Source organism: Pteronotus mesoamericanus, unplaced genomic scaffold (genome assembly GCF_021234165.1).
Source record: "Pteronotus mesoamericanus isolate MK-2021 breed Mesoamerican mustached bat unplaced genomic scaffold, CSHL_Meso_final contig_90, whole genome shotgun sequence".
Lineage (NCBI taxonomy): Eukaryota > Metazoa > Chordata > Mammalia > Chiroptera > Mormoopidae > Pteronotus > Pteronotus mesoamericanus.
Genome location: NW_026555277.1, coordinates 40088439 through 40110545, shown reverse-complemented (window position 1 = coordinate 40110545; position 22107 = coordinate 40088439). Strand labels below are relative to the sequence as shown.

At 43.1% G+C, this 22107-nt stretch overlaps 1 protein-coding gene across 3 annotated transcripts in view; it reads left to right on the top strand.

Annotated features, from left to right (window-relative positions):
• The window catches only part of NELL1 (neural EGFL like 1), a 723728-nt gene that overhangs the window by 163664 nt on the left and 537957 nt on the right, over window positions 1-22107 (top strand). For all 3 annotated transcript variants that reach the window (XM_054585996.1, XM_054585995.1, XM_054585994.1), the window contains 4 exons: window positions 4456-4590; window positions 5783-5885; window positions 15661-15734; window positions 21957-22056. In XM_054585996.1, the coding sequence (XP_054441971.1) occupies window positions 4456-4590; window positions 5783-5885; window positions 15661-15734; window positions 21957-22056 (412 nt within the window). The remainder of the gene's footprint in view (window positions 1-4455; window positions 4591-5782; window positions 5886-15660; window positions 15735-21956; window positions 22057-22107) is intronic.

The window sequence follows — 22107 nt, the reverse complement described above, 5'->3', positions numbered from 1 at the left end:
TGTGAGTTGGGCTTGATTTATTAGCTTCCTTTCCAGATGAGAAGACTGAGTTCCAAAAAAGTTAGGTAACTTTTTTTTTTTTTTTAAGTTATATAACTTTTCTCAAGCTAATGGATGGCAGAGCTGGGACATGAACTCAGGTTCTCAAAGTTAAATCATGGCTGAGAAAGTTTATAGTTGGGGAAGAGAGGACTAGAAAGAGAGATAAGCGGTATAAAGCAGGAGTGACTGATGGAGAGAGGGGGGTAGATGATGTAGCAGAGGATGAAAGGATCAGTGAGAAGAGGGATGAGCAATAGAGAGCACAAGAGGAACGCAGGTTCAGAGGGTACCCGTTGGGAGTGAAAAGTGAGCATAGAGCTTCTAGCGGCTTATAAAGGGGGAAGGTTAGGGCAAAAACAAGGCCCCTCAACCCATTGTTTTTTGGTTGCTGCTACTTATTTTCCTTGGAAACATGTGGAACTTTCTGAGTCTGGACCAGATTCCTGTCAGGACCGTGCAGGCCCACCTTCTATCACTTCATCTCGTTACGGGTTTTCGAATCACAGAGTCTGCTCAGAATCAAACTGCAAACATAGGGTAGGTCAGGTGAATTCTCAAAGAATAGGTTTCCCCCTCGTCAGTGGGCCAAAACCTGAAGAGCAAGATCTTCTTTCTGTGCCTTGGGAAAACCTCATTTCTTTTTTGTTGGGTCTCAAACTGTGGTTCTAGCCCTTTTGGGCCCGATCTTCATGCTGGAGTTTCCTTTAAAACACCTTGTTCTCTAACTCCTCTCCCCTGCACCCTGTGTAGCCAGGAAGTGGAAGCTCAGAGGTTCAATGGACTTGGCTTTATAAAGATTCCATGAGACAGGCAAGTGAGATTTGGAGGTCTGGTCTGGTGCATGGCACTCAATGGGAAGTCAACAAGCAATATCTGTTGTTAATTATATTGTTAACCCTAGGGAAAAAGTAGGCGACTATGAGGGAAAGATGGTCCCTATGAAAATGTACATCTTCCCCAGGGGCTGGCAGAGGCAGTGAGCTGATGTCAGGGCCCTGGCGTAGAGCCAGGTGCCAGGAGGTCTTGGAAAGCAGCACAAAGTCCTCACACGTGGGCCAGGATGGAAGCCATGCCATTCTAGCAGAGGGGAGCTCAGTGCTTAAGCCTCACAGGAGGTGGTAGCCAGGGTCACATCAAACCAAACACACGCAGACACCAGAGACCCCTCAGGGGTCGGGTCTGCCCAGGAGGGCTTGCTCTTCCTTTTCTCCTTTGAGGTGGGGAGGTCGGAGAAGGACTGTGCCCTTGCTAGATACACGGCTTGCATGCCTCTTCAGGTGACAGCGGTTGGGATATATAAGAGCCCTCTTGAAGAATCCTGGCACTCTGGCAAACCCTCATTTTTCAAGGTGGAGAAGGTGCAGAGAAGCTGTCCCCTGCTGCTTCCACTGTGTGATCCATAAGAGACCACCGATCCCCTGGCTTCCTCTGGAAGTTTTCTCAGTATGTTTTGACACTGTGGGAAGCACCACCTTCTGGGCCAGGTGCGTTGCGATAGGGTCAGGCTCTGCCCTGCTTTGCAAGCTCAGGAAAAAGAGACGCTGGAGACTGGGAATTTCTTGAGTCCTTCTCTTTAAATCTTCAACAAATCTATTTATGCAAATCAAACAGCATTTGGAGTGGCATTTCAGCTTGTAACATATTTAATTTTGAGACTTTCATTGTTTTGAGGAGCTCAATAGTGATTTTTCAATTAAGCTTAGAGGTTGAACACAATAGAAGATTTCTTTTTTCCCTTCTATCTAGCAAATGCCAAATAAGTAATATTTCAGGGGGGAAAAAAAGCAATCTACCACATGACTAATGTACTCAGGTCCATTTATTGACCTCTTACTGTGAAAAAGACTTCTGCTGTCTATGTTTGAATGTGTAAGAGCCGAGAATAAATGATTTGGTTCATGGTTGCTTACATAAATGCATGAACAAAGGTAAAACAGAATAGAGATGTAGACTTGATACTGTACCTATCTTGGATCTGCAGGTATTCTTGGAGAAAATGGCAGGTAGTGTAGAAATAGCTTTTGAAAATGAATTTGTGTAAATTCAGCGTGCTAACATCAGTGACAGAAAACATAATTCAAATTTTGATTCAGAGTTGTTTTTCTCCTTCATTGTTGCAACAGAATATAGCAGGGAGAAAAAAGAAGGCAAGGTTACCTATTAATGTCTTTCAAAAATTAGTTTTTTTGTTTTGCTATCTCTTTGTGTCTGTCGGATACACTTGTATGTTACAGAGAGTCAGGCTGGAAAGTGGGACAGATGTAGAATTGCCTTTGGGTCATTTAGTCTTTTAAGAAGTTTTCTTGGAGTGTTACAGATACTACAGTTGTTCCAGGCTTTCTGAGTGAGACAGGCACCTTTCCTCTCACACATACGCCACACTGAGCTGGTTTTAGGAGGGATGCAGATCTTGTTCAACTCTTTCTTGTTCAAGGCCAGGTCAGCCATCAATCACTACCTTTCAAAGGAATTACTGGGGCTGTAGAATGAAGTGAAGATAATGTGTGATGTTACCCCTTCCTTTCTATCTCTAATTTATACATGGTTTGGGTCACATGACCTCACCAACTCTTGGAAGTGTATTTTCCTTTTGTTTCTTAAAGAATTCCCAAAAGAGCTCAATTATGATAAATTCTAGAAACTCTGTGATCAGACTGGAGGATGAAACGTAACCTGAACTTTTGGAATGTAATCTACGTGCTAGCAGAGTCATAGGAAGCTAGTATTTTGGGCACAGTCCACTCTCAATTTCTTCAGAGCTGATTGGTGCATGTGGCTTGTCTAGGATCCTGTTTGGTCTTTTCCCTGATCCTCAACACGACCCACAAAAGGCAGACCAGAAATGAGATTTCTTGAGAAATTCCAAAAGCTTGGAGGAAGGGGATGAAATTAGTGACAAAAACCAAGGCTGGAATTACACATGGATTCCATTTCCAGAGAGTGGTGCTGCTCTCAGTAACTGAGAGGATCCTGCGTGGACTGGATCCGGAGTCCATGCAGAAAGATGGTCGGAGCCATCATGACCTGGTTCGACTGTGCCATCTAAAATACGGGCTTGAAATAATCTCAGCTGGATCAAAGATTGACTTGGTTTCTTGTGTGGAGAAGAGGGAGGTTAACACATGGAAGTATAAGTATGATTGAGAAGAAAAAGGAAGCCCATTTGATGAATTTTTAGGAAGTTATATTTGTTTTTCAATCAAGGCATGCTCCAAGTATGGAACGGGAACGAAGGGAAATGCTGGTACTGGACTGAGTTACTCCTTCGTGTGGGTGTGGCAATAGAATGATGCTTCCAAAGTTCCGGATTTGGCACCGTATTTTGGAAGGCACACTGGAGTGGGCTGCTTGGAAGGTGATCAGGAGAGAGGATTGGAACCATATTGGGAGGAGCTATGTGGGGACCCTGCTGGGGCTGGCTGGGGTCAGGAGCACACAGGAGGGCAGGGTAAGCTCAAATGTTTGAAGAGAGGTACACTCGCTCAGGGTGGTTCCAAGGACAAAACTGCATGTAGTAGGAATAAGGGAGAGATGGGTGGGGGGGGGGGGCTCGGAACAGGAAAGATGTTTAAGACATCCAGCGCTAACAGCAACAAAGAAATTTTTCCTTGGAAAATAGTAAGTGTTCCACCACTGGAGATGTGCACACAAAGACTGGCTAATCACATGATAGGGTTTCTTGTGAGGACATTCAAGCTGTGTAATACCTTTCAAATAAAAGATTCTAAGAGTCTATGATTAACGGTAACAGCCAGGTGGCTTCAAAAATGAAAAAGGTTCTTTCACCAAATCTTGGTCTCACGTCGGGGTTTGGTTGCCTCTTCTGACCATCTGAACACCAAAGTGGCTTCTTGGGACATGCTGTTTGGGGGATTGTGACCTGGAGAGAAACTAGATCCTTCAATGGCTTTCCATTTTCCTGGCCCCAGATCCCCAGAATTTTTCCTAAGACAGGAAGCAATGACTCCCCAGGTTGTAAACGATGACACTGTGTTAGTATGTGAAGAACACGGAGAAGATGGTGGGAGATAAATGTAAGCACTTTGGAGTTCCTCCTCAAGGCTCCTGTAAACACTGCAGTGAGTCCTTGGGAACACATTCATTACAAGGGCTTCCGCATGGGGCTGTGAGCTGAACGCACATATGTTTCTGAACTCCCAGGGGGTCCCTGAGATACAGTTTAATGTCTCATTTGGTGCTCATTAGACCATGGGAGCCAATATGTCTTTAATTTAGAATGATTCCACCTCATGTGAAAGAAAAAAAATTCAACACAAAAAACATATCTAAGAATCAGTGAGCTTCTCTGAACAATTTTTTCTCCTCCTACTCGAATTTATTTTGTTGTTACTAGCTTTGTTAGGACAAAGCAATTGAATTACAGAAATTACAGCTAGTAACTCTTGTTCGCAGCTAAATTATGCAGAGACAAGACTTAGTCAATTGGAAAACTGCCATTGCGAGAAGACTTGTCAAGTGAGTGGACTGCTTTATAGAGACCAAGACTCCTGGGTTGATGGTGATCACTGCAGGAACTGCACATGCAAAGTAAGACTCTATGTAAAGAAATAAAATAAAAACACTTATTTTTAACTTCATTTTTATTGTTTACACTATTACAGATGGCCCCGCTTCCCTTCCCGCTTTGCCTATCTTCCTCTGCCTCCTTCCTTCGCCCCTTTGGCCATTACCACACTGTTGTCTGTGTCTACGGGCTATGCATATACTCGTATGTTCTTTGGCTAATCCCTTCACCGTCTTACATCCAGTCCCTCGCCCCTCGCCCCTCTGACAGCTGTCAGTCCGTCCCATGTATCCATGCCTCTGTATCTTTGTTTTTCAGTTAATTTTGTTCATTACACTTTTAACAGGGCAGTTTTACTAATTATCATGTAATCTGGTCCTTTAATATGTAGTACTCTAAGAAGTATTACCGTTTTACTAAGCACCTGTCTAGTGCTCTGAAGGGAAATTGGAAAAGTATTTTTTCATATATAAATGCTTGGAAATTAAAACCTCCTTTCTCTTGACAACACACTCTGATCTGATCTAATACTATTATGAAAAGCTTACTGTTTGAACGTTAGACTATCAGAGAGAGGAAGAACTCCTTTGATTTTTCAAACAACCTAGTGGTTAGCTTCATTCATGAACTTTTCTCGGCTAGAATAAATTTTAAAAGGGGTTTAAACATTAGTTCCTACATGTTTTTATTGTATTTTACAAGGTATCCATCACCTGTTTCAGAGAATGTCAAGACCCCTTGACTTTCAGATATCTGTTATTTGTATGTGCCTTCCTTTGTTTCAGAGAATTACAGGAGCCCTCCCCCCCAAATTGATATGTAAACCCCGTCTGGTTGAAATTATTTGATGCATATCTGAAGAATGCCATTGTTTGAGAAAATACAAAACAGATTGTTGGAGCCCCAACAATGATTGACGTGGTCTGCAAAAGGTGTTCTTGAAAAAATAAGCTTTTTGTTTTCTGCCTAATCTACTTAACCCACATGGGCAGGTAGAGAGAAGCCCGTGATATATATCAGAAAAGTAATTGAAGTGGCATGGGTTCATTCAGGCCGGAGGAAATATTTTATCTGCGGTCCTGGAGCAGACTGGGAATTCCTCACACGGCTTGTGTGTCTCTGATGAAGTTTCTGGGATTAGCTGTGAGCTTTTGCCGAAGAGGGAACTTTCAAAGGGCGCCTCTGAGATGCTTCTCCTTGCCCTCCCTTCCTCAGAGCGGTGCCGTGGAATGCCGGAGGATGTCCTGTCCCCCGCTCAGTTGCTCTCCGGACTCCCTGCCCGTACACATTGCTGGCCAGTGCTGTAAGGTCTGCCGACGTAAGTACTGACTGAGGGTCAGAGTGGCCCGCTGCGCTTTGAGATTGATTCTCTCCCCTATATTTTAGGCCTCAACTGATTAACATTGATGAAATGAAGCACCAGTAGTTGATGTAATGTTAAATGTATGGTAAGAATAGCTGCTGTATTTTAATTACCCGTGATGTGGCAGGCACTTTACAGAGGCTATTTTTTTAAAAAAAATTCTCACCTTAACCCTAATTATTTTTCTTCTTCCCATTCTATGTAGAAGGAACTGATGTTCATAGGGATTAAGTCACTGATACAGGATCAAACAACTGGTAACGGGTGGAGTCCACCTCTAATGTCATGATTCCAGAGCTCCATGTGTTTGGTCCTCTTCATCTGAATGATCAAGTTAAAGGCCAAATTCAGTGTTTTGACATCCTGAGGTCTCAGCCAGATTTCCTTTTATTATAAGGTCTTTGTTAGGAATTTTGGGGTGAACTTCAGTTATAATACTAAATCAATTTTCCTCAAAGTTGGCTTGTCCAAGTTACATCGTGATTTAAAAATCCTTTTCCCTCCACATTGCAAAGGGCATGATTTCAAGTGAAATGGTGAAGGGAACATAGAGACAAGAAATGAGTAAAAGCCGTCATTTAGAATGCTTGTTATGTGCCAGTCATCCTGCTAGGTTCTTGAATTCTTTTAGCTTATTGAATCCTCACCTTATTTGGTGGAGATTATTGTCCCTGTTTTACAGGAATCTAAGGCTTAAGGAAGTTAACTTACCAAAGTCACAGGACGGGTGAGTGGCAAAGGTGAGATGTAAGACTAGTTCTAGCTGACTGCAACGCCAGTCTTTCATCAAACCGTATGGTCTTATTTGGAAAATGAGAGTCTAGGCTAGAAATGTGGCATCCTATGGATAATTTTCAAGATCATTTCCCTGTTGAAAAGCACCAGCATCATTACATTTCAAAAGGCAGTGGTTTAGCTTTTGGCCAAAAACAGCACGTGACCTACTATGACCGTGGAAGTGGGGATAGCTGGTCTGGCCCCACCTGCCCCAAGCTTTTTAATATTCCCTTTTCTCATGGTTGGCAGAGCACGCCCATTACTTGGGAGAGTGTGCTGGGAGTTATCAAAAACAAGAAACTTCCTTGTTTCTGTCCCAAGAGTCACAACTTTTGGAAGTCACATCTGGTAGTACTTATAGCTCAAGTGCCCAGATGTGGAGGTTATGGTTTGATACTACAATGAAAAGATAGTTTTTAGTGGGTGCAGATATTTTTCCAGTTTTGATATTTTATGTAATAGGCAACAGAGAAAGTTGAAAAACTATTGGGAATTTGTATTTCAAAAATATGACATATATTAAATCAATTATTATGAGTTCCCTGGACAGATCTGTGAATGCTTTTTCCTAGAAATTATTGTTTGGACATGGGTGGGGGTAGATGAGTCTTTTAGCTGTTTTGTATTTTAACCTTTTGATTTTCTAATTGTGAGAGCAATATGTTTATTGTGCAACATTTGGAATCCACAGAGAAGAGTGAAAATAAAGATGGAAAAATCTCCCATAATACCACTACTTCAAAACAAACACTCTTGAAATTTTAGTGGTTTTCATTTTTTAAAATTTTATTTTATCTATAATTGAGGTCTTATTGTGCAGATAATTTTTATCCCAGTTTGTTGACTTACCATTATCACTTAAATGTATTCCTATGTTTTTAAAAAGTCTGTATAAACCTCATTTTAATGAGCTATTGCATAACTTATTTAATCATTCCCTAGCTGTTGGATATGTAGGTTGTTTCCTACTTTCCACTATGATAAATTCCTGTTTAATAACCTGTTTTGTATAGAAAACACATTTTTGTATTTTTATATTTTCTTAAGGTAGAATTCTCCAGAGTAAAATTACTGGGCCAAAGGTGACATTTTGAAATGATACTTATCAAATTATTTTCTCACTAGAAGTGTATGGGGTAGACATTTTTATTCATTCTAATTTATTGGAGAGTTTTAAGTTTTAAAAAACATTTTAGTAATTTGCCCAGTGTTACCTAGATGCTGATACACAGGCTCATTCACAGCATTTTACCTAGGTAGCACTAATTTTCTCCCTAGCTCCAGCTGGTAGTATGACATGTTTATAGTTTAATAAAATGGTAATGCAGATAACTTATTAAAACCACTACTTAAAAAAATTAAAAAGAAATGATACAAGGCACCTCTGGTAATTAAAACGTTGAGAACCTTTGGCCGCGAGGGTTTTCATTTTTTACTTGTTTTTAACATAAATATGTATGAGGCAGTTAGTGCTGGTGCTGGGAATAGTGATAAAAGGGATCCTGTTCTCTTGAGAGGGTTCACTTTCAAGTGAGATGCGATTCGTGGTGTCCAGAATTGTAAGTGCAACCATCTGAGGCGTGACATGGGGCACTGCGGTGTAGAGGGACAGCCTGTGGGCGGTGGGAGGGGACATTGGCAGAGGGCCTGGCGTGCGCCCCTGTGGAAGCAGAGCCAAGCTAAGCACTCCTGACCTTCTAGTAGGGGAGCGTGGCAGGGGGATCAGTGGGTAGAGGAAAAAAGAATGAGGATTGATAAAGCAGAGTTCTAACACTAGTCAGTAGACTTTCTAGAAGTTTTCAGATATCTTCCCCTCAGAAGAAGGTTGGAGAATATTTACTTTTGTTGTCCCTTAGGGTAAATGTTCCTAAGCTACTCTCCAGGTTTGGGTAGGGGCAGTGTTCTAGGGACTCTGAGGAAAGGTATTGATCTGTCTTGGGTGCTAGGAGCTGTTTACAAAAGCAAATTGTTTTGTCTGCTGACTTATTAAGTGTTCATGGCCTTGTCATGGCCTCAGGAGCTGCAGCGCTTACAAAAGACAGCACCTGCATGGAAGTAGGAGAGAACTTTGTCTAGGTATCCAAGTCTCGGTTCATCGCCTACAGAAAGTATTTTGTCCTATTCTGAACAAAAACCCCACTTTAAGAGCAAGGAGGTTTTTATAGTGGAGGTGTCAGGTCCTGATACTAGAATGTTCCTCTATCTTTCTGGGAGGCATCAGGAAAAGCTCAAGAGCCTTTTGGATTCCTTAGCTGTGGGCACACAGTCCAGGGAGTAGTATGGGAGTTTCATTCCTCAAACATTTATCGGGTATCTGCTTCTATTCAAGGCATCAGACATAACTAGCCGCATAGTAGAATCACTGGGTAAACTTCTAAATTATAGACTCCCAGGGCCCCCCTTGGTCCTAGTAAATTCCAGGCAGTGGTGTCCCAGAGTGTGTATTGTATTTTATTTTTTTTGGTGAGCAGATTTGAGACCTGTCAGAGATTTGAGGAAGACAGGGAGGAACTCTTCAGGTATGCCAAAGAGCATTTCCAAGGGAACAGAAGTGGCAGAGGTAAAGGGAGATCGACAGAGGGTTCTAACGCGTGAATAGCAATAAAGCTGCAAAGGTGGGTTGGGGATGGAGGCCGATGATCATGTCCATTCAATTGGCTCAGTCATCCTCACTGAGGTTTCTCTCCTGAGCGCTGCCTTCACCTCTGGGTGCAATAGCAGGCACATATGGATCTTTCATTTTGTCAGGCACTATGTTAAGCCCTTTTATGTATGTTAATTCATTAAATTTTTCAGCACCCCGAAATTGTAGGCCCCACTATTATCCCCATTTTACAGATAAGGAAGTGAAGCACAAGAAAGGAGTAGTTTCCAATGTCTATCAGCCTTGGTGGAGCCAAAATAAAACCCAGGTAGTCTGGCTCCAGAGCTGATGCTCTTAACCTGTGTCTTCTGCCCCCTGATGTCCAGGCTGCTGCATACACTGTCTCGTTACAGTAGAGTGTTGTGTAACTTGTACTCTGTGTAAGATGCAGTGGTAGTACAGAGAACGGAGAGATTAACTCCATCAGAAACTTGTGTGTGTGCAAGTGTGTATATACACATGTGTGTAAGGAAAACTTCATAGGGGAAAGTAATAGCTGAGCAGAGTGTTGACAAACTGAATAGGAGTTTGCTATGTGGACAAAGTGGATAAGAACATACCTGCCACAGGGAATTGCACATGCAAAGTCATGGAAGTAAATGCAGCATTGGTTCTGGTACTCAGAAGCAAGATTTTAAAGCAGGATTGTGGCATAATCAAAGAAGTGCTGTTACAGAGGCTGCCGTGTTGGGAGAGCTGGAGGGAGTTGGATGTGAGACTCAGAAGCATTCCAGGTGGAATTGGTGAAGCTGGTAAGTAAGCACTGCCTGGAGAGACGAGAAGGAAAGGGTGGGGGATGTGAGTTTTAGCTAATCAACTGGCACGTGGTAGGTACTCCATGAGCATTTTTGACATGGGACAAATGAATCAAGGACAGATTGTAGGGGAGAAGTTGCCAGATTTTGAATAAGCGCTGATGGGGAGACTCACTGTGTGAGTAACAGAAATAAGGCGGCGGGGCAAGTAGGTCGGGGAGCATTAGCGTCTATGTGGTGTGTGTGAGTTGGAGGTGCCTGAGGAACAACCAGTTGGATGTGGGTGTCTTGCTCAGAGGGTTCTAGGTAGTTTCCCCCAAACATCTTTGCTGCCAGCATGTTTGCTGCAAGCATTTTCACTGTGTAATTGCTGAAAGGCAATTTCTCTATGAACAATAAAAGGGTAAAAAATTAAAAAGACACATGAAAGAGGACATAATGCAACATGAAAAAATTAGTAACAAAATTAAAAAGACTTCATTGCCAAAAAAGAACATAATTGTCTTTGAAATCTTTTGTTTATAGTGCTGTACTTCAGTGTTATTTGTTTTTGTTTCTGTTTTTGTTTTTGCCTTGTTGATTTGTTACTGCTTTCAGCATTGCAGGGTTTTTGTTCTCACTGAAATTTCTTCCTTCATTAAAAGAGGTATCATTTTCCAGCTAAGAATCCATGATTAATGCTCTCAAAGACTGTTGCCAATTAGTAGTTGCCTTTTTTCTACTTGCCATAGGTTGGTAAACTTTTGATTTTGACAGGTGGGTGGGGATGACAATGGTCACCAAAGGATTTTTAAAAACTGATAGGTTGTCATTTTCTTGCATAGGATGCAGTCTGGCTAAGATTCCTATAATATAAAAACAGGAATACCGTGAGAACTTTGTCAATGGAGAAATGAAATGAAATTGACAGCTAGCTTAAATACATTAAGGCAGCTGCAGGTGGTTGATTTGTTAATGGAGAAATGAAATCTACCTATCAAAAAGTTATTTTATCTTTTATGGTGAAGTTGCCAGTGGCCAGTTAGGTGGTGAAAACGTTTGTGGTAAAAATGCAGCAAAGATGTTGACAGCGAAGCCACTAGACATGGCTCATATGGGTGGTCCCCAAAGCCAGTTGTATGAATGAGCTCGCAGAGGGAGGAAGGATCTTTCTGATCTGTCTCTCTCCTTGAAGCTGGAACACAGAGCACTAATTTTGATATTCTAAGCTATTGAGTGCCAAGGAATGGCTGAAGTATGTGCAGGGTACAATACCTAAATAAAGAAAGCGACCCCATGTGCACATCTGACATGATGGGTGCTAAATTGTACCTGTCATTTGTTTATTCAATGTACACCCAAATAACAAAAGTGTCCAATCATTGCACTAGGGAAATCAGGTTCAAATTTGAAGGGCCAGATGTCTGTGGGTGTCAAAAGATTAACCATATACCTCCTTCTCTAAATCCCTAGTATGTTTGTTTCTGACATCATGGAGAAATGTGTGTTGGTGCCAAGTTTCAATTTCATGGTCGGACACTGTGAAATATCCTTGTTTGCATGTCCCCACTGTGATAGGAAGGGCTTCAGGTATCCATTTACATTTCTACTCATACTGAAAGCTGTTGGATTGGAGTCCCACACGCCCCAGCCAAGGGCACCAGAGCCTGACTCACCTCATGCTTGATTTTACCCAGACATCAAAAATAAGCCATTTGGCTGTAGATCTAAAGGTTGGATAATGAGGACTGATGTTAGACATATGGAAGGCAGCGACAGGCAAAGAGGGGGCCTGCCAGAGAAGTGGGGTGAGCGTGAGACAGTAGGGCACAGTCTGGTGACCTCCAGTGTGATCCTGAAAGATGCCGTAAGGTAATTTCACAGACACTTGATATCATGATCATAGACATATCCCGCACCAGTGCCAAAGCTGCAGGTGGCCGGGGTATGCAGAACCATGCTGATATGATTCGCAGCCCCCAACGCGCACTGCTATGGGAGGCCATACAGTTCACATTTGATTTTTATATACCGACGGGTGGGTTTGAGGGCTGCATGAGTCCCCGTGTGTGCTGTGAATGTAAACAATAAAGCAGTCTTATCTCCAGATAGGAGTCTTGGGATGAGCTGGGGGAAGGGAGTCATCAGGCATGTGTCTTAAGACAGGGTAGCAAGGGCGCTCATACCATTGTGCGGGTGCAAGGGGCAAAGTAAGGAAGGAGAGTCTATTTCTTTGCTTCCCAGCTTGGGCCCGGAAGCAGATGGCAGACCTGACAGCAGGGCATTTAGCAGAACTGTCACTCTCGAGCAAGCCATCTTGCCAGGTTGGCGGCAGCTGTGCTGGGGAGTGCAGGAGTCTATTAGACAGGAATTCCAGGCTTTGGGAGCTATAGGCTCCTCATGCAAGCATGCGAGGAAATTGGGGAATTCACATCATTGTTAGCACCAGTGAGTCATGGTTTTTCTAGAAAATAGAGGCATAAAAGATAATTATGGATACACACACACACACACACACACACAGTGGCACCTCGGTACTTGTCATTAATTCATTCCGACAAGTGGTGAGCAAGCGACGATGAAGCATTTTCTCTTGGGGGGGTGGCATCACGACTCATACACGTTCTAGCAAGTACGATGAGTGGTGAGCAAGAGCCAATTGATGAAACATTTTTTCTTGTCAAGATATGATGACTACTAGGATTGATGAGTTCTGAAGCTGACTCATACTGAGGTATGACTGTGTGTATAAGTATATATATTTAATGAGAATGACAAGGCGCCTACCCAGGAAATTACATTGACTCTCTACTTTTTTATTGACATTGTTGCTGTTTTTGTTCTGAGACCCTTGGCATCTGTCTGCTTTTAACATCACAGAGTACAGAGACGTAGATTACAGTGTAGGGAATATAGTCAATAACATTGGCTATATGAGTATGTGTGGGGCCAGTGGGTCCTTGAGGCAGCGGGGAGACCACTTTGTAAAGTACATGATTTTCTAACCACTTTGCTGTGCATCAAAAGCTCATAAAGAGTAATACTGAATGTAAACTGTAGTTGAAAAATAAAGATAAATTAAAAAAATTACACTGAATAGCAGAAAGAACTCTTATCTGTGAATCAGAAAATTGGACTGGTTTTTACTACCAACCTGAGGCTTGTAAGTTCTAACATTATTTATTGTTAATAATAAGCCCAGAGAGGAACTGAGCTTGGGGCTGGAGATAAAACTCTGAATAGACACAGTCCCTGCCTTCACGGTGGTTATAGTTAGCAGGGGAACTGTATAATTGACTGGGCCACTGAGGTAACATGTGATCCGTGCTGTGTTCAGGCAAGGTCCAGAGTACAACAGAAGCGCACAGTCAGGGCATGGCATCAGTGCTGAAAGTCAGACATCAGTTGAAGCTGAACTGATGGGTATGTAGGAGGGGAGGCTGCCAGTGAGGGTGGATGGGGTAGAGTCTTTCTGGAGGAGAGAACTGTATATGCAAATACCAGGAGGGAGATAGAATGCCAGGCTAGAGCACGGTGGAGGTGCTGGATGTTTGGGAGGGCGAGTGAATGCCCAGGAACTGGAGAGCTAGGAAGCTTGAGGGATAAAGAGGAGGCACATGAATGGCCGTGAGTGCTGTGTTAAGGTATTTGGACTATACTGAGGGCACTACTGATCTGTCGTGGTTTTAAAGCAGGGTCTGGTCTTTGCACTTAAAAAAAAAAAAGCCTGACTTTTGTGTAGGGAAGGACTGGACAAAGATTGAGACCAGAACACAGAAGACAAGTTAGGAAGTTCAGGTGCGTCAAACTGGAGGGATGAGATGGCCTGAACGAAGACCGTCTATGCGGAGGGGGTGGGGGGTGCAGAAGAGGAGGTTGACTTGAGAAACTGAAGGAGGCAGCAGTGCTAGGATGCGGGTACTGATCGGACACAGGGAGGAGGTGAGAAGGACCCCGGGTGGTGGGGTGTGGTGCTGGGGTGGCTACTGTGACCGTCCCCAGGGAGTGGATACGAGGGCGAACAGATTTGAGGGAGGAGTGTGTGGCAGCAGGTCAGCTTTTGAGGGAAAACAGAGTCTGAAATGGAGACTTGTTCTTTATTACAAAGTTCTGTCAGGGTCTCCTGAAGTTGAAGTGAGAGAGTGGAGGAAGAAGACCTGGCAGAAGGAGAGGTTGCACTGTGGTGCAGTGACAGCTGCTCCCTCAGTCATTCCTGCAGGGAGTTCTGGAGCTGGAAGGGCCTGTCAGAGTTGTCCCCGGTTGGGGCTGAGGGCCAGGACTCTTACTACCTTTGTCACTCATTCTTTGGCCAAAGGGGACTTGACCTTACACAGGTTGCTCTCTTCAGCCAAGAACAAGTCCTACATCAAAATTTAGCGGAGAGCTGTTGGCTGTCCACTGTCCCAGCAGCTGTAGGACTGTGTCCTTTGGTCATGGAGGGGGTCTGGTAGCACACCACAGCTTCCTCTGTGGATGATCAGGTTAAGTAAACCAGGGCCTCTGGGCTTTCCCCTTCCTTTGGTGAACAAGAGTTGGACGAGTTCATTGCCAAGGTCCCTACATGCTTGAACATTCCATGAGTGATAACATTGTAGAACTAGGACATTTCCACATTTATCAACCTGTTTTTAACAGATATGGAAGCTCTGAGAGGTGAGGTGATTTTTATAAAACAAACAGTGATTGGTGCTACGGATATCTTAGCGTGCATGTCTTCAATTCTGCTCCTCCCAAGGACTAGGGCTAGAAAGATCCTCATCTGGTTGGGGAGGGAACAATCAGCCCTTTGCTTCTCTGTTGATGTGGCTGGAGAATTTGGTGAGGCTTGTGTCAAATTAACATATTCTGTGCTTGTGTAAAAGTAGGTCAGCAAGTTGAGTCGAGGACTGAGTCCCAGTGGAATTTGAATTGAGTGTCGAGAGCTCCATTTCATGCTTCTCTTTTACCTGGTCTGCAAGGCCTATTTACTCCATGCCCCCGTTAGCCTGTGAAGCTCACCTTTCCAAAGGCAGTTTCTCTAGTGCGTTGATAAAACACTTAACTGGCGTCGCCCATATTTCTCAGTTGTCTCCGAGGTTTCTAGGAACAGATAGGCTAAGGACGTGCACTTTTCATGATCACAAGGGAAAAAATGACATCTTTCTGCACTGTGGCGAAAGTTCTGATGAATGGAACATGTCGGAGTTGCCTTTCACCTAGTCATTCATCTTAACGGCTGGAGTGTCTGAATCAAAGCTCCTGCTCGTGTGCTCCTCAGAGACGTTAGCTGCTTCTGTGTTTTAACTTCGAACCACATCAGTTCACTCTGTAGTTCCTTCTGCAGCTGTGTCATTGAAACAGTCCTATATCCTTGGTGTGAAGGACTCATGACAAACATAATTATGATGGTGGTCTGACTGGGGGATTCAGCACTTATTGCCACACTATTCCCGTGTCTTTCTCTAGACAAAGAGATTGGTATTGCTTAGAATCAGAGAATCTGTATTCTGTGGAATCTCTTGGAGTTCGATGGCACTTCTGAGGTTATTTTGTTGCATAGCTTGACTGTCTGACCCATTTTTCTGTTTCATTACAGCCAAATGCATCTATGGAGGCAAAGTCCTTGCGGAAGGCCAGCGGATTTTAACCAAGAGCTGTCGGGAATGCCGAGTAAGTTTCAACCTTGTGACCCCTGTCACTTGTGGGGAATTTCAGATGGATATGTTGGCTTTAGATAGGGTTCTGGAGTGGAGCATGGTGGCCTGAGTGGGTCACTGAGGAGGAGGACTCTGTGGTGTGCGGGAGTCCAGGACAGGAGGTCCCAGCCACTGTCATTGTGTTAGCTTGCGGTGAGCGGAGGGTCAGGTAGCCTTGGGCAAAATTATTAAGGGAAGGACCTGAGAAGGAGAAGGGAGACAGAAGCTACTATGAGTCAGAGAGGCTGGCAGGTGGCCCTGGGTAAGGGTTTTGAGTTGTCTTGGAAGAAGTCTGTATGCCAGCTGTGGACAGTGCACTGGGCCACTGTCTGATACAGTGTTAGAAAATGCCTCTATCTCCTGCCTGCCTCCTCCCATGTATTGCTTGAAATAAGATATGAAGAACCCTATATCTCATTCAATAATCATTCAGCTAACATGCAGTGAGCCACTGATACATACCAGGATTGTACAACAGTGAACAAAGCAAAGTCCCTGTCTTTATAGCACTTACAGTTTAGTGGAGGAGACAGGCAGTAAGAAAATAAATAAATGTACAATAGAATACCAAATTCTATAAACAATGTCAACCAAGCTGAAGGGCTAGAGAGCTTCAGGGTGGGTTTCTGGGGAGGCCTCTCTGGCAGGTAGTGTTTGAGCAGCGTGCTGGATAAAGTGTGGGAGCTAGCCATACAGTTACCTGGGTAAGGTCTGGTCCCAGGGGTGCTGGAGTGAGAGACCAAGGGAAGGATGGAGAGCCAACAGAAGGTGGCTTGTTAGGGCAGACACAGCCCCACAACAGAGTCTGGCTGCTTTTGTGGAGCATCTACAGAGATGCTGACCAGAACCATTGTGTTTCCAAATAGGCCATCTTTGTTGGTGTTTGTACCTACATTCTTTCATTTGCTGGGGAAAAGAAAGGGCTGTATTTTAAAGATATGGGAGAATGAGGCATTAGAGACCTGTAGAATCTATCAAAGAGCTTGAATCCAATACTTGATGGGGAATTCAGGGAAGGGACGGCTCTTTCCTGTCTCTCACTGTCAGAATCTACCCCAAGGGTTCACTCCCTTTAACTTCCCTATTGCATTTTCCATTTGCTCCCTCTTGGCTGCCACTGGGAATGGCAGAGATTCCACGGGTTCAGACAGTCTGGTGGGCATGCAGGTGTGGTGCTTTCTGCGCTAGAGGGTGCCATGTGCAGGGGCTCCTTAGGCTGTGGCAGAGGTGGGGGTCATGTGACAGCAAGGGCTCTGTCATCTCCCCATCAACAAGGCAAGCCAGCAGGCCTGGGAGTGGGCGAGCTGGTGGGTGGTCTCCAGCCTGGGGCTGGCACATTACCACCTAGGGATGCTGGGCAGGTTAAATCAGATGAAGCACATGAAGAACTCGGCAGAGTGCTTGGCACAAAGCAAGTCCTCAATGAATGCGAGCTGTGCTTATTCCGTAAGCAGGGCCATGCTTGTCCTCCCTGTTTGAAAGACTCATGTCATTGTCTCTGTAAATTGTTTTGCTTCTAGAGGAGGGAAAATGATTTGGATTGTAAAACCCCTACTTTTTTCTTCGACCTCTGGGAAAGCTGGGATGACTAAAGACAATTTTGCCCACTGGGCTGATGACCCCAGTATCTGCCATGTATCTGTCCCTTACAACTGGCAACCTCTTTTACTTCTGGAGCAGAAGCATTGAGGTCACAATGATGACTTGATCTCTGTTATCATCAGAGAGGATCAAGACAGACACCATTTGAAACCTCTAGGATCTATGGGCATGGATTAAAGTGCCAGATTATTGGCATAGCATTTACCAGTGTTATTGGCACATGGTAGGTGTTCTACATGCTTTGATTCATCTTTTACTGTTTGTTTTGTTGTATGTTTTGCAGTTTAGAAAGAAGTTGGGCAGACAGCTTACTCTCTTTGTGCAAGTGGGGTGTGTGTGTGTGTGTGTATGTGTGTGTGTGTATGTGAATAATTTCATCCTCTTTTAAAAGTCATTAATTCCTTCCTTTATTTTTACTAGTTATTTACTAAATGTTTACTTGGTGTAGAAAGAGAAGGGTCATTGACAATATTTAACATTACTGGAACACTTAGTATTTTCCAGACACTATTTAAAATATTTTAGACATATTACAGATGAGGAAATCAAGGCACAGAAGATCAGAGTCGTAGAGCTGGTCAGTGAGCTGGCTGGGACCTGAGCCTGTGTCACCTGGCTCTGAGCTTCTCCATTGTTGCTCTGCATAGTGTTGGATTTATTTGGAAATAAGTCTCATTTCTGAGTTTTAGAAGAGTAAGTATAGAAGGATTGAATTATCACTTGTTAATCCATCTAAAACCAGATTTGTCAGGCAATGGCTCTTTGATTTCCTTGATAAAGGGTAGCTTTTCATAAAAGGCCATAGAGAGAGCCTTGGGACACATTTAATAGATGTCAGCAGGGAGAAAGGGTGATGGGCGTAGGGTCCGAGGGCCTCAGGTCTTTCATTGGCAGCCTTTCTCAAGATTGAAACCCTAAGGCCCTATGGCACCTGTTCTATGTAATGAACTAACTTCTCTCCTAGGCATTTAAAATGGTACTATGCAAGTACTATCCTTAGGAGAATTGAGCAAATAATTAGGTGATTTTCTGTGGTCTGTGGTTCAAATGCAGATCCCCAGTTGACAAAAGGCTGCCTGGAGATTCATCCATTTCTGTTTTCATGGGATCATTTTAAAGCTTCAGTAATACCAATTAGACAAGAAACAAACTCTTGTTTCAAATATTTTCACCAAGTTTTTCCGGAAATTAGTATATTATTTTTTTAAAAAATCACGATGAGCCCTGGCCAGTTAGCCCAGTTGGTTAGAGCATTGCCTTAACATGCCAAGGTTATGGGTTCGATCTCTGGTCAGGGCACATATAAGAATGAATCAATGAATGCATACCTAAGTGGGAAAACAAATCAATGTTTCTCTCTTTGCCCCCCTTCCCTTACACCCTTCCTTCCTTCCTGCCCACCCCCCGCTCTCTAAAATCAATTAATAAATAAAAAATTAAAAAAATCAAGATGAATAGTATCTTCTAGCTGTGTTGCTCAAGTTTGTCCAATTATCGATGCCCTGCAATATTTCTGTAGGCCAGCAACAAATTTGCTTTACTTAAAGGTGTGAATTTTATATGTTATTAGAAATTCAGGTAGAAGCACAGTGATTAGTAACTTGAAAGCGTTTGTTTGACCAATAGCATGGGGATGGTCGCTGTAAATGAGAAAAATTGGAAGGATTGTATTTTCCCACCAATGCAGAGTTCCAGGGGTCATAAAATAACACTCTGTAATCAGGAGGATGAAAAAATGTTAGTCATTAGATACTTCTTACCAGAGAGAGTTTTGAAAATACAGTTAAAAAAGATTTGTGCCTAATTATGTGGCTGGCCTAAATGGATTTGTGGCACTTATTATTTTCAAGTTTGTGCAAAATGGAGTGTCTCTATTTAAACACTTGGAATGCTCTTACTCATCCAAAATGTTAAAGGTTGATTACAATTGTTGACTAATTTAATCAGCAACCAAAGCAAGCCCTTTTTATTTAAAAAGAAATTTTCATAGTGATTATTTAAAAAAATCTCTAGCATTTAAAAAATTCTTTTACAAAAACAAATGCATGCACAAGATAAGGATCTTGTAACATAGAGGGAAAACTGTTATAAGGAAGGAAATGGAAATCACTGTAGAATCTCACTACCTAGAGATAATATCTTTTAATAGTTTGATTTTTGTTAGTACAAGTGAAATTCACATTACCGTCCTAGTTTGGGTTCTCCCAGAAGCAGACCCTCAGTTAAGGGTTTCAGTGCAGGTGATTTATTATGGTAGCTTCCAGGAGAAACCAGCTAGGTTGTCAGGGGTGCAGGAGAGGGAAGGGCAGGGAGCTGAGCAGGGGAGAGCTTAGGTGAAAGGCTGGACAGACCCTGATCCTTCAAGGGGTTCCAGAGTATAAACTATGCTCCAGCTATTGTCTCTCTTCCAGGTGAAGAACCTCCCAGGCCTGTTAGTCTCTGGCTTTTGCCCTTGGGAGATGGAGGTGTAGAACTTGGAGGTAACTTTGACTCTCTGCATGGGCACAGTAGCTCCAGTGCCCCAGGGTGACCCCCTGAGGGTGGCAGGGAAGAGTGAGGAGGAGAAAAGCATTCAGAAGCTGGGGGACGAGCCCACAGAACTGAAAATAGAGGTCCAACAGTGTCCGCTACTCTTATTCATGCAAGGAGGCAGGAGGTAATGGAAAAATATATTAATATTGAAGGGTAGAAGCAGAGGCCATAACGGTAGTAAGCATGGTGTTTTCCTTTGCGTTTAGCTTATGCTCCTGAAAGTAAGGTTATTAACTTTTATTGGTTTGTAGCAATTGGTTTGATTCCCCATTGCAGAGAGGAAGATACATCTGATGGCCACACTGGCCTTACAACTGGTGCTAACTCTTGGGGCTACGTGTCACCCAGCATGGCCGGGATTGAGGGGTGGGGATGGAATGTAGCTGAAAGGGTGACCTGAGGATGAATAGCAGAATAAATTCTCAAATCTTAGGCCCTGTTTTAAGACAGAATCATGAGTCTAGCAAGAGATCTGGTTGTCTTGGGACAGACCAAGGATAGAGAACAGCGGGGAAGGAAAAAAAAAAAGACACCCTAAGGAATGCTAGAGGCTGACCTGTCTGGGCTGAAAATTATGCGAAAGGCCGGGAAGCCATGGTGTAAATTATCCAAATGATGAGTAGTTGGAAGGTAAATTTATATTTGACATTTAAAGTTATCTTATGCTCTTAAGCACGGATGTGCCTGAGAGAACAGGAACTCCTGCCAAATCAGTGAACTCTGGGACCACTGGCATGAGAGAGTCTGTTGGAGATGGAAAGTCAGTATCTTTTTCATCCCTCTTGGCGCTCCCGTTCCATCCTATTCTCCCATCTATGTGGAAAATGACCCTTTTGCCTTAAAGGAGACTCTGTTTCTTGAGCTTGCCTCTTGGGTGACTTAAACATCCCCTTAAAAATAGAAAAGAGTAAAGTATATGATTGTCTAACCACTATGCTGTACACCTGAAACTAATAAAAACAATAGTGAATGTAAACTCTAATTGAAACAGATTAAAAATAAATAAAAGGGAACACAAGTGAGAATATGCTATACTTACAAAAATGGAAGAAAATTTAACTTTTTAGATAAAATATGGGATTCTTAACCCCTTTGTAAATAAAAATTAATGAACTAATTCTTAAAATTCAGAGCAAAATTAAATACAGATGCTCATAATGTCTACAAAGAGGACCGTTGGTGAAGTGAGGTCATAAAGAATCACCTGCTAAATATTTAAATTTTTATTGTAGGTGGTTTCATTTATATCTAGGGAAAGTCTAGTGCTCATCTAAATGAGTCTCTTTGGCTCATATACCTGTATACCTTGGCTCTTGGTCTGTTTCTTCCACTGGGAAAGTCTTTTTCTTCCTTATTTTACTCCACTATTAAGTTTCCTCAAATGTGGCAGCTTCATAATTTCCTCACACCTGGGCAGAATTAATTATTCTTCTATGACACATTTCCATACCTTAATTAGAGCACACTTTTTAAGGACTTCCTGTGTTGTATTATAGTTGCTAGTTTTAGAGGTTTTTTTATTTCCCTTTTCATCCAAACTGTGAGCTCAGTGAGGGCTAAGAAGATGTCTTACGTATCTATGGGTCGACAGGGCTTGTGAGGCGTGGAACCCGGAAACAGGCTCAGAGAAGCCCCCAGAGCTCATGGTACAGAATGTCCCACCTTTGTGTTCAGTGACATCATGCTGGTAGCTTAAAATCTGTGATTGTTGGGGCATTTGCACCCCAGAAATCAGCAAACACGACAAATGAGGACTCCCCTATCCAGCAGTCAATTGTTACAATAGTCTCCCAGCACACTGGCAGGGACCTGTGACAGAGAATGGATTCAGAAACCGTTGGCTGAAATTGAGGCTCTTTCAGTATAGAAAGCGGAGTGTACCTTCTCCTCCAGCAGGCTCAGCGATTTAATTTGTGACTTTGTCATGATTGTGGGATTCTTGGGAAAACTGTTAACTATTGTAGGTTGTTATCACTGCAGGCTGTTTAACAAGAGCATTAGATCCTGGTATCATCGGCTAAAAAGATGAACATTTTTTCTTTTCTTATTATTTGACTTCCAGGGTGGAGTTTTAGTAAAAATTACAGAAGCATGTCCTCCTTTGAACTGCTCAGAAAAGGATCACATTCTCCCAGAGAATCAGTGTTGTAGGGTCTGTAGAGGTAAGTGGGCCTGACGGAGGGCCGAGCTTGGGCTGGGGGATGGGAGCGGCT